Here is a 13,002-nt window from a genome sequence, read left to right as displayed (position 1 = left end):
AACCACAGGCCCTACTCCCCCCCCCTTATTTTAGTAAAACCATGCACCCTTAAGGCATCTAAAAATATTTGCTAAAAGGGGTCAGGCCCTTCTTTTAAGTAGGGATGTGATTCGGATGCTGAATTGCAGCACATCCTTTTAAAATCAAGGGATAAAATCATGCATGGTATGGAGAAAGTGGATGGAGAGAAATTCTTCTCCCTCTCACATAACACTAGAACCAGGGGTCATCCCATGAAATTGATTGTCAGGAAATCTAGAGCCAACAAACGGAAGTACTTTTTCACACAACGCATAATCAACTTGTGGAATTATCTGCCACGAGATGTGGTGACAGCCAACAACCTGGATGTCTTTAAGAGGGGTTTGGATAATTTCATAGAGGAGAGGTCTATTATCGGCTACTAGTTGGAGGGCTATAGGCCATCTCCAGCCTCAAAGGCAGGATGCCTCTGAGTACCAGTTGCAGGAGCCAGTGTGGTGTAGTGGATAGACTGCTGGACTAGGACCGGGGAGACCCGAGTTCAGATCACCATTCAGCCATGAATCTAGCTGGGTGACTCTGGGCCAGTCACTTCTCTCTCAGCCTAACCTACTTCACAGGGTTGTTGTGAAGGAGAAACTCAAGTATGTAGTATGTAGGCTCCTTGGAGGAAGAGCGGGATATAAATGTAGTAGTAGTAGTAGTAGTAGTAGTAATAATAATAATAAAGCAGATGAAACAGTGGACCACCTAATCAGCTGCTGTAAAAAGATCGCACAGACTGACTACAAACAAAGGCATGACAAGATAGCAGGGATGATACACTGGAACATCTGCAAAAAATACAAGCTACCTGTAGCCAAAAATTGGTGGGACCATCAAATTGAAAAAGTTGAAGAAAATGAAGATGTAAAAATATTATGGGACTTCCGACTACAAACAGACAAACATCTGCCACACAATAAACCAGATATAACTGTAGTCGAGAAGAAAGAAAAACAAGTCAAAATAATCAACATAGCAATACCAGGGGATAGCAGAATAGAAAAAAAGAAATAGAAAAGATCACAAAATACAAAGATCTACAAATTGAAATTGAAAGGCTGTGGCAGAAAAAGACCAAAATAATCCCAGTGGTAATTGGCACCCTGGGTGTCAGTTCCCAAAGACCTTGAAGAGCACCTCAACACCATCGGGGCCACAGAAATCACCATCAGCCAATTACAAAAAGCAGCTTTACTGGGAACAGCCTATAGTCTGCAACGATATCTATAACAATTGACAAGAAAATTCAGCCATCCCAGGTCCTAGGGAAGGACTCGATGTCTGGATAAAACAAACCAGTCAATAACCCCTGTCTGACTGTGTAAAATAATAATAATAAATAAGTACTCGGTAACAGCAGGAGAGAGGGCATACCCTCAACTCATGCCTGTGGCTTCCAGCAGCACTGATCCAAAGAAGCACAGCAGTCCACCTTGCAACTGGTCAAAAACCTCACCTAAAACATTTGGACATAAACATGAAAAACACCCCATGAGGCACTAGGCTAGTTCAGACAATACTCTCCCCCCTCCTCTCCCCCTCCTCCTAACCCATGCAGTTAAATAGGGGGACATGCTGGGAGCATGCATCTCCCTGCACTTTCCCTGCACATCCTGATGTTCTCCCAGCACATTCCTTCTTTGCAGTATGTTCAACCCTCTTTTTAATCACATAGAATATAATCTGAACCAACACAGCCATCATTTAAAAATTAACCACCAAACTCTAGCACAGAATTAGCCACACTTAAATCCAATAAATTAACTAGGTTTAATCTTGTCTAACATTGTTTTTGATTACAGATATACAATGGGTGCCAACTATTTTTACATATTTGTACAGCTTAAATGTATATTATAGGGTGTGTTTTTTTAAGTAAAAGTTCTTAGCCTTTTCCAAAAAAAGAGGGGGGAAAGGGGTAGCAAAAATAGCTCTCCTCAAGTTGAAAATAGCATTAAACTGCTTAGTAGATATGCATAAAATACTGATATCAAATTATTTTGCCATAATCCAGTGATAGGAAACAACTTGTTTCTTCTTGTATGTACACTGGCCCACATGTTGCGCTGTGTTATGAGGGTGGAAGAAGGGCTTCATTGTGCAACCTTGGAGAAGCTGCTGCCAGTCTGTGTAGACAGTACTAGATGGACCAATGGTTTGACTCAGTATATGGCAGCTTCTTATGTTCCTATGTTGAAGAATGGTTGGAGAATGGCTGTACTGAATACTTCTTCCACAGCCCAGCACGAGCAGAGGAGGAACTGACTTCTCTCCCCTCTCTCCAAAAGGCCCTTTGGTGCCAGGAATGTGTCACTGAGGGCTGCATAACCCTCAGGGGCACATTTTTTTTCAAACAAAAAAGCTTTTTGGAAGGAAAGAGAGGAATGAAAATCACTTCCCCCTCCCCCATGCTGAGCTGTGGAAGAAAACTTCAATACCTTCCCTATCCACTTGATTGACTGATTGATTTGATTTGATTTGATTTATAGACTGCCCCTCCAAAATGGCTTAGGGTGGTTTACAACAAATAAAAACAGTTAAAATCAATTTAACAGTTAAAATCAAAACTAAATCAATGAAACAATTAAAATCATTTAAACATTAAAAACACTTACAATAAAATCATTTAAAACCTTAAAGTTTAAACCACATATTTAATTAAAAGCCTGAGTGAATAAATGTGTCTTCAGCACCTTTTAAAAAGTTGCCAGAGATGGGGAGCTCTTATTTCAACAGGTAGCACATTCCAAAGTCCAGGGTCAGTAACGGAGGAGGCCCGTTCCCGAGTAGCTGCCAAACAAATTGGTGGCAACTGCAGGTGAATTTCTCTAGATGATCTTAACAGGCGGTGGGTTAATGGTGAAGAAGATGTTCTCTTAAATACCCAGGGCCTAAGCTGTTTAGGGCTTTATAGGTCATAACCAGCACCTTGTATTTTGCCTGGAAATGTATCTGCAGTCAGTGTGATTCTTTCAACAAAGAAGTGATATGTTCTCTCCTAGATGAGCCAGAGACCAACCTGGCCACCACATTCTGGACCAACTGCAGTTTCCATATACTGTAAAGGCAACCCCACATAGAGCGCATTGCAGTAATCCAGCCTAGAAGTTACCATAATATGTACCACTGTTTTGAGGTCGTTCATCTCAAGAAACAGACGCAGCTGGCGTATCAGCCAAAGCTGATAAAAAGCACCTCTGGCTACCACTTCAACCTGGGACACCAGGGAGAGGTTCAGATCCAGATACACTCCCAGACTGTGTGTGTACCTGTTCCTTCTGAGGGAGTGTGACCCCATCTAGAATAGGCAGATCAAAATTGTCTCCCGAGTTCCGACCCCACACAATAAGGACCTCCGACTTATCTAGATGCAGCCTCAGTTTGTTGTCCCTCATCCAGCCCATTAATGTCTCCAGGCAGGCATTTAGGGAGATTATGCCTTCTCCTGATGGAGTTGACATGGAGAAGTCTATTTGGGTGTCATCAGCATACTAATAACACCCTACCCCAAATCTCCTCATGATCTCTCCCAGCGGTTTCATGTAGAGACAACATCAGAGACAATATGGAGCCTGAAACTTCAGCTTCTAAAGAACAACAGTCTCCGAGCAACACCATCTGGAATCTGCCCGTGAGGTAGCAGTGGAACCACTGCAAAGCAGTGCCCCCCACTCCCAATCCCCTCAGATGTTTCAAAAGGATACTATGGTCTATAGTATCACAGTGAGTAATTGTTGCCAACATGTGTTGGGCTCAAACAAACATAATAAATAATACAGCACCATGGGACTTTTGTCTCTTCATTTTCATCTGTATTTGGTGCTTCTCATTTTTCTTCATCCACTTATATGTGGAAACACCTTGCATTTGAGAAATACTTGTCCTAGTAAAGAGTAAGGAAATTATTCTCAACAGAGAAAAGGGAATAAGAATAAATTCCAGAAAAAATGGACTTTCTAATAAACAATCCACTTTCATTTCCTACCAGAGAATCAACTCTCAGAACACCTCAGACATTGAAAACAACAAAGCTCAGTGCCCCATGAGCTTGTTGTTCTGGGGGTGGTTGGTACCCTATTTGCACTACAACACAAGCCACTCTGGGCCACCCTGGTGCCCCTCAAGTGGAGTTATGGGGCTGCTGAAATTCCCCATTATTCCCTATGGGGGGAAAAAAAGCTTAAAGTCGTGAAAACTTCAGGGCGGGGGGAAATCACCCCTTCCACCAATTTATTTGAAATCTGGGTGGTGGCAGGCACCCCTTGGGGCACTACCACCTGACCCACTCTTCTGCCCCCCAAACCCCCTTTCTCCCAAAATCTGTCACAAAGACATGCCAACTTTAAAAAAACCACCCCTTTGCCCAATTTCTTTGAAATCTGGGTGGTAACTTCCTTGTACCCATTGGGCACTACCACCCACCACAAACCATTCTGGGTCACCCTGGTGCCCCCCCCCCGGGAGTTATAACTAAGGCTGATGAAATCCCCATTATTCCCTATGGGGAAAAGCTTAAAGACTCGTGAACGTCAAAAAATCTTTTAAAAACTACCCCTTTGCCCAATTTCATTGAAATCTGGGTGGTAACTTCCTTGCACCCATTGGGCACTACCACCTAACTCACTTTGGCCACAAAATGGAGGTCCAAATCTCTGAATTTTTCAGGTCTGAATCTGGGGTGATTTGTTTTGTACCTGAATCTGGGCAATTGAGCACAGAGGTGATTTGTTTTGTCTATAAATCACTTGAATAATCAGATTGGAGTACAAATCATTTTGTGCCCAAATTGATTTGCACATCTAGTGCTTTAATTCTAGCCTCCAGGGGCATTGTATGATCCTAGTAAACAGGCTGCAATAAGATGAGCTTGTGACATCTTTCTTCTGCTGAAAGAAAGAATCAGGCCTTCTGCTTGATTGTATTTGTGTCTTTCATCAATTTTGTGCTTCCAGGAAATTTGCATTATGACAATGAGTAATTCATTATATTTGCCCCCTTTCATACACTGTGCAATGCATAGGAATCCACAGTATACAGCACAATCCACTCTAGCAAGGTGCCTCCCATTCTAATATGCGCTATGGTGGCCTCAACATTAAGACAGGCTGGCTGGTTGTGCTGCTCTACTGATAACAACGTTATCTTAAGGTCACTTGATCTCATGCTTTCTCAGCACAAATACTCTGGAATTGACTGGGTTACAGAATTTTCCCTTTGCCTAAAATTAACAACCGGATCTTAAGGCTTGCCATTCCAATCAATGCAGAGGAGAGACTGGACCAACTGCTGTGTGGCTATGTTACCAGTGCTCATGCTGGTTTTTACTGTTGTGCTGTTTCTACTGCTGTCTGTTTAATAGTTATATTAATTGAATTGTTATGATTTGTTGAGAAGTATAAACTTATTGTAAGCTGCCTTGAATATGATTCAAGGGGGCCCATGTTCACCCACTCCCCAGCAGCCCCTCAGAGTGAGGGAGATAATGAAGAAAATTGGGATGGGTGGACATGGGGGGCCCTTAGGAGCTCGGGGGTCCCAGGTTCTTTGAACCCATCCACTCAGTTATAGCTATGCCCTTGTTGGAAACCCTTGGCTACTCTATTTTTACCCAGCTCATGAGTCAGGCTTGTTCTACAAGTCTTAAAAGAACTAAGGTTCTACAGGACCATCAAGTGTGACTACATTACACCCCTGCTAACTTGCTACACCCCTAAACCCCTGCAAACTTGGCAAAGAGGTACCTTTTAATGTGGTGATTCTCTTTATTTAGCAGGGGGAGAGTAACTGGCCCTATCCACCCCCAGCACAGTACCTCCAGTGACTGTTGCTGGTGTCTATCTTGTGTTTCTTTTTGGATTGTGAGCCCTTTGGGGACAGGGAGCCATCTTATTTGTTTGTTATTTCTCTGTGTAAACCACCCTGAGCCATTTTTGGAAGGGTGGTATAGAAATCGAATGAATGAATGAATGAATGAATGAATGAACGAACGAATGAATGAATATAATTATTATGGGACTTTTTAAGAGACCTTATTCTCATCATTCATTTTACAGTATACATCTGTGAACTATACTATTGGACTTGTATTTTAAAGGTGTTTTTGATGAAGACTTAGGAAATGCCTAACAATTAAGATTTATATAATGAACTTAAGTTTTTATACAATTAACTAGCTGGACCAGGTGCAGTGCATCTGTGCTTCTAGCCACCTGCCTCCTACTGCCACCCGCCCGCCGCCACCATTTTCCTGCCCACCGTTGTTTTCTCTCCCCTGCCCACCGGCTTCTTCCTCCCCCGCTTCTTCCTCTCCCTACCCTCCCGCTCACTGGCCTCTCTCCCCCCCCCCCCCCGCTTCTTCCTTTTCTTGCTCGCCTGCTGGCTTCTTCCTCGTCCCCCTTCTTTCTTTCCCCATCTTCCGGCTTCTTCCTCTCCGTCCGCTGTTTCCTTCCTCCCTGGCCGTCATTCCCCCCACCAAGGGGGTGGGCCTTGTTGTTGCCATTGCTGTTAACTGCCGCCACCATTTCCCCCCCTTCCTGTCCCATAGCTATGCATCCGTTCTCTGAACTCTCACAAGAGCTGCCACGTATGGGATTAGCCATGAGTACGTCTTAGAGAATTAAATATATAGATATGGTATTTGTTTGCACATGATACTCCTGATCCACTTAATTCTATGTATGCCCACATATACAACATACTGGAATCAAACTGTGAACAAGATAAGAGAGATGACAAGAGTAATAATACCTTTAAAACCTGTTGTTATTATATTGGGATATGTTGAAGAACTGCTATTTAATCAGGAAAAGAAATTGCCATATCACTTGATTATAGCTGCAAGAGTTTTAATAGCTCAAAATAATACAAAAATGGAAGGAGCTAAAAATTGAAGGCAGTCTTGACTATGCACTGGAAGATTAAATCTTGGACCTTGATTAAAGGCTTGAAATTAACACAAACTATGATACAGAGAAGCAAGATTTATGTATGTGTCAGATATGGAACCTATAAATAATTTTTGTAGAGGCTATGAAGACCTATGGGATCTATGAGCAATTAAATGGGTTACCTTGATACAAACACAGAATTGGAGAATCAGAGGAGTTGCTGTGGTTTTGATAGATAATGAGACATTCCCTGTGCATGAATGTGTATGTGTTACATGACACGGGATTTTTAGCCTACTTTCCAGTAGGCTTATAAGATCACCTGGCATTCTGTGTGTGTGTCCGTGTCCATCCGTGTGTCCCTCCCATCAACTTCACAACGCCTTGTCCAATATGAACCAAATGGGGTACAGTTGTAGGCACACATAGGAACACCTCAATGGTGTAGTTTGTGATGAGGTCATGCACCCCAGTCCAAGATGGCGGACATGTAAGCTTTTGAGGAGCAAGTGGGCTAACTTGTAAACCACGTAACCGATTTGAACCAAATTTGCTACAGATGTAGGACTACATAAGGATGCCCAAATGGTATGGTGTGTGATGATGTCATTCACTCCAATTGAAGATAGCAGCTGTGTGAAAATCTGAGATGCAAGTGGGATAATTTGAGGACTGTCTAACCAATTTAAACCAAATTAGGTACAGTTGCAGTGAATGACACACAGGGACACTTTAACAGTGTAATTTTTGATGATGTCATCCACACCAATTCAAGATGGAAGATGGGTAAACTTTTGAAGCGCGGGTTAACTTGGGAATAGTTTAACTGATTTGAACCAAATTTGCTGCAGCTGTAGGGACACAGGGACACCTCAACTGGGTAGTGTATTATGATGCCATCCACCCCAATTCAAAATGGCAGACACGTAAACTTTGGAGGCACAAGTGGGCTAACTTGTGAACCGCTTAACTGATTTGAACCAAATTTTCTACAGCTGTAGGGACACATAGGGACATCTCAACAGTATGGTTTGTGGTGATGTCATCCACTCCAATGCAAGATGGTGGTTGTGTGAATGTCTGAGGTGTAAGCTGGCTAATTTGTGGGCTGTCTAACCCATTTTATCCAAATTGGGTACAGTTGCAGTGAGTGACACACAGGGACACCTCAATGGCATAGTTTGTGATGATGTAATCCATACTGATTCAAGATGGCGGATGTGTAAACTTTGGAGGCACAAGTGGGCTAACTTGTGAACCGCTTAACTGATTTGACCCAAATTTGCTACAGCTGTAGGGACACATAGGGACACCTCAATGGCATAGATTGTGATGAAGTCATCCAATGCAATTTAAGATGGCAGACACCTAAACTGCTGAGGTGCAAGTGCACTAACTTGTAGACAGTCTAACTGATTTGAACCAAATTTGCTACAGCTGTATGGACACATAGGTATGCCCCAATGGTGTAGTTTGTGATGATGTCATCCACCCTGATCCAAGATGGTGGATGTGCAAACTTTTGAGGAGCAAGTGCACTAACTTGAGGACTGTCTAACCTATTTGAACCAAATTTGGTACAGTTGTAGTGAGTGACACACAGAGACACCTCAATGGTGTAGTTTGTAATGATGTCATCCACCCTGATCCAAGATGGTGAATGCATGAACATATGAGGTGCAAGAGATCTAACTTGTGCATCTTGATTTGAGCCACATTTAGTCCAGTTGTAGAGACAGTGAAAGGAAAGTAGCTGAGTAGTTCTTACTAGAGCAACTTGTTTGTATATTTGTGTATGGAATATAGTTAAAATGTTGTTCCACATCAAATAGGTATAAATATTGCAATTTTATAATGTAGTTATAATGTAATTCTTTTTTTAGAAAAAAGCACAGCGTACTAAACTGAACCCTGATGTACCCCATGAATGACTCTCATGAGGAGGAACATTAGTTCCCATTATCACTGTGTGTCTCCTCATCTGTCCATTCTACCTCTAACACAAAACTTCATTCACTTCCCCTCAACACTAAAACCCCATTGTGACTGCTGCCTTTCCCAGATGCATAACAAAGCATATTTTACAAAGAAGAGCTACATGGAATAAAAACGAGTAATCTCAAAGTTTACAATATGTATTTATCACAAAGCAAAACAATAGACTAAGACTGACATCCTGGTTTTGAATGGCGTAGGTCTGATGGGATGTTGTTAATCAGCATGACAATCATTAGATCATGCAGTGTAGCAGGGTTTGTTTACACTGTAACAGTATAAAGCAATACTGTAAACTGTGTAAAGTAATAGAAACCAAATATAGCTATTGCATACAAGACCAATTGTGATGATGAACCCACTTCACAAGAAGTAATAAAACCAGTGCTGCCAATCATGGCTGAAAGAATGGTCACCCCATTCCCCTTCTCTAGCTGCCTACCACCATCATCATGCCATGCTCAGCTTTCTAGGTTGGCTTGCAAGACAAGAACAGAGACTGCTGAAAAAGAGAGTGCTGCTGTCACACCAGGTTGTGTGTACATTTCTTTCTTCAGCCTTATAGGGTGATTAACTCTGAGGACAAAAAAAGAGACAGAGCAATGGTTCAAATGTGCAAATTCTGGTTTAATTCCTTGATCTGTGTATGTATTCTGTAGCTATGTTCACCGTCTACACGAAAGCTTCAGATTTGCCATATGTGCAAATATGCATATATATGCAAAAATGCATATGAATATACATGAATATGCCAGGAGCAATTTAAAATGCTCACAGCAAGCTTTTGAATTACAGTCAATGACAGAAGTTTTCTGGAGTTTCAGGGTCTTCCAGGTTATTTCCCATCCCTGCATGAAGAGGTCAGGAATTGAAGCTGGAACTTTAGGCATGCCAAGTCTGTCCTCTTCCATATTACTAGAATTCTACTATAAAGAATTATCTTTATATCTGGAAATAGATATTCTACCTCCTTCTGGACATGACAGACTAGAGCTGAACTGCAGAAGAGATGGCAGGAAAGCCTGAGTTTCCCCTGGAACTGCGGGTGCTTTTTATTTTCAGAACTAAGAGGACAAACCAGTAAGTCTCAAAATGTTTGCTCACTTTGACTTGCATTGATAGTGTAGTTAGATCTCAGAAGAAAGCAAAGAATCCAGACATTTAGATTTCAACAGTGAAAAGGAGAAATTTGATAGGGTTTCCCAAAGATGACAGGGGAGCATTTGCTATGGAACACTAATAAAGAGTATTTTTCAACCACTGCTAACAATCTGTAAAATATCTTTGTCTGTATCTGTTTTCTCTTTCAGGCTCTACTGAGGAGAAGTTGGGCCATCTATGCTCTTTGTCAACAGGAGACGTGATTAAAGTTGTTGGATTTAAAGTGAAAACACTCATTGCAAGTAATTGTGAAAATGAAGATGAAAGCCTGAATCTCACTACAGTGGAGCTACCTTTAAATTTCCCAGGTACTGTGAGAATATTTCCTACTTAGATAAGGAAACCAGAAATGAGAAAAGAAAAACAGCATTTGGCACTTCTGTAGAGATTATTCACAAATGTGCCTTTAGCTATTACAAAGACCAAAGTGGTACTCTGTATTCAACCTGTTGTAAAAGATGGACAAAATGAATTCTGTCCCAGAAGCACTCCAAGCAAAACACAGCCATATAATACTCCAACTATGCACTTATACTTCCTCTATCTGCACAAAATAAATATCTTATTATGATGAAGCCCTGCTAATTAAAAAACAAAAATTAATTGATTAAAATGTAGTTTAGATTAAACTACCTATTAAACAGATTAAACATTACAACTGTAGTGATTATATCTTCTTTCATGTACCCAAGAGTAGCCTTTACAAATGGGAAAACATATTGTTGCTATTGGTTTTTTAAACTTTTCCACACAATGTACAAAGTAGCATATAATAAAATAAAAAGCAATCATTTTTTTAAAAATGCTCCAATAATAGACCTCCAACCTAATCCAGTCTTTATTTGTGGTAATGAATGGCTGCCTGTATGCCAGTGATATATGGCTAGAACATGTAACACAAAATAAGGTCATTCACATGACCGAAAATGATGGTGCGGGGGGAGAGCTGGCGGGGAGGTAGGCTCCTACCTGCCTCCTCACATATGATCAAATTAAATTCTAAGACTCTGCTACTTGTGCGGCACACAAGCCACGCCACAGAGACCAGTAGAGCAGGAAGCTGAGGAGGAAGTCCTCCAGCATTCCTCACTACACTGCACCAGGAGCGTGGTGCATTGAGGGATCCCCCCTCAGCCGGGTGCTTTTGCTATCCAGCTCTGTGTGCACTCAGGCTGCCTACAGCCCTCCCCACCCCCACAGGTTCCTGGGTAGAAGAGCACACTTGCACACTTTTATCTAGATGATAGCCCAAGAAAAACTTTGGCCTACCTGGCGAGGCAGAGCCAGGATCAGCCTTGATCCCGGTGCTTCACATGAGCAGCCCTCCCTTAATAGGGCTGCACAAACCTAGGTAGGGCTGCTCGTGTGAATAGCCTTAATATATGGTTGCCTCTAAAAGAATAACAGGTATGATGCCATAAAACCAGGTATGTCATCACGCTTCAAGTTTCCCCTGTCCCCAATGAAGCAACCACTGCAGTGGATCAGAGACCAGAAACTCAGGGTGAAGAGATGTGATGTAGCCTTGAACATTTCAGAAGCTGGAGAAGTTGATCCATGGCTGGGTCTTCCAGCAACAGTCTTGCATTATTTGCAACATACATGGGTTATGGTCATAGAGCCTCAAAAAAGAATATTATTATGTTGTTAAGTACTATGAAGCTGTAGCTTAATCATAGAGCTAAATTAAATCCTATTGTTCTGTTCCCTAAACATCTTAATGCATCTTCCTTTGGGCAAAAATAAGAAATATACATACTAAAACATTTTTGTCTGTATAGTTCTAACAAAACAATCCCAATGGGTATGATTAGCATGAAAATAATAATGCCCTTTAGGTACTGGAGTTGCAGAAGCTCCTGTGTCTTGTAATATTTCAAATTATAATTAAAACTCAATAATCAGACCGCTCTAGTGCCTAAATACAGAATTTCTGTGTCTAGTAGCATGGCTATCCATCATATTGTTTTTATACTTCTGTATTGTGACTAGTTGTGTGAATTGCCTATTCAAGGATGATTAGTATGAATCTTAGGGCCAAACTCTCGAATGCAGTTCTATTATGCTAGGAAATATGCTTGCGAGATGCAAGACAAGAAGGCATCATGGGAGAATGATGGGAGAAAAGAGTTTCTCAGGATGGGAGCAACTGATCGGGATGCTCCTCTTCTGCTGTCTCCGTGCAGCAGCCAGAAGACCCTACAGAGTCAGCTGCTTTCTGCACAACACAGTGCTGGTCTTTCCCCCCAGAGCCAGCACCTTCAAAGTAGGAGGAGGGATGAGAACACACACAGGAACTCTAGACAATGCAGCATCAGAGCACAGTAAATCATTCTTTCCAACGTCCCAAGACTTGGATAAAGTAACACCAAGCTAGTCGAAAGGAGACAATGAAATGAACTCTCGTGTAGAAACCTTTCTATAAAAACAAAAGCACAGAAGTAATCATCCTATTCTATTTTGCATTGCTCAGACCTCACTTGGTACACTATGCCCAATTCTGGGGCCTGCATTTTAAGAAGGATGTTGATAAAACTAAATGGGTTCAGAGGAGGGTAACAAAGCTGGTGAAGAATATAGAAACCAAGTCCTACAAAGAACATTGTAGAAACTGGTTACGTTTAGCCAGGAAGTTTTTCACACCCAGCTTGTAGTTCGCATCTCTTGAAGATCAGCCCAAGCTTACACCTGCTTGGTTCTAGCGGATGAGGACCAAGTCCTCACGTACAATACTGCCAAGTTTTGATTTGTTGGACCTTGACTGCCAGTTTATAACCATGCTACTGATTTTCTTAACTGTTAACTACAGACTTTGTAGTTAGCTGTGAAAAAGGCCAATTCCATGCTAGGGATCATTAGGAAGGGGACTGAAAATAAAACGGCTAATATTCTAATGCCCTTATACAAAACTATGGTGTGACCACACCTGGA

At 41.7% G+C, this 13,002-nt stretch overlaps 1 protein-coding gene across 1 annotated transcript in view; it reads left to right on the top strand.

Moving 5' to 3' along the window:
* Positions 1-13,002, top strand: part of THEMIS (thymocyte selection associated) — a 96,199-nt gene that overhangs the window by 9,748 nt on the left and 73,449 nt on the right. The window contains exon 2 of the mRNA XM_053284054.1: positions 10,221-10,379. Within this exon, the coding sequence (XP_053140029.1) occupies positions 10,221-10,379 (159 nt within the window). The remainder of the gene's footprint in view (positions 1-10,220; positions 10,380-13,002) is intronic.

This window comes from Hemicordylus capensis, chromosome 1 (assembly GCF_027244095.1).
Source record: "Hemicordylus capensis ecotype Gifberg chromosome 1, rHemCap1.1.pri, whole genome shotgun sequence".
Taxonomy (NCBI): domain Eukaryota; kingdom Metazoa; phylum Chordata; class Lepidosauria; order Squamata; family Cordylidae; genus Hemicordylus; species Hemicordylus capensis.
Note: the sequence above shows the minus strand (reverse complement) of the source record. Positions and strands in the feature narration are given on the sequence as shown.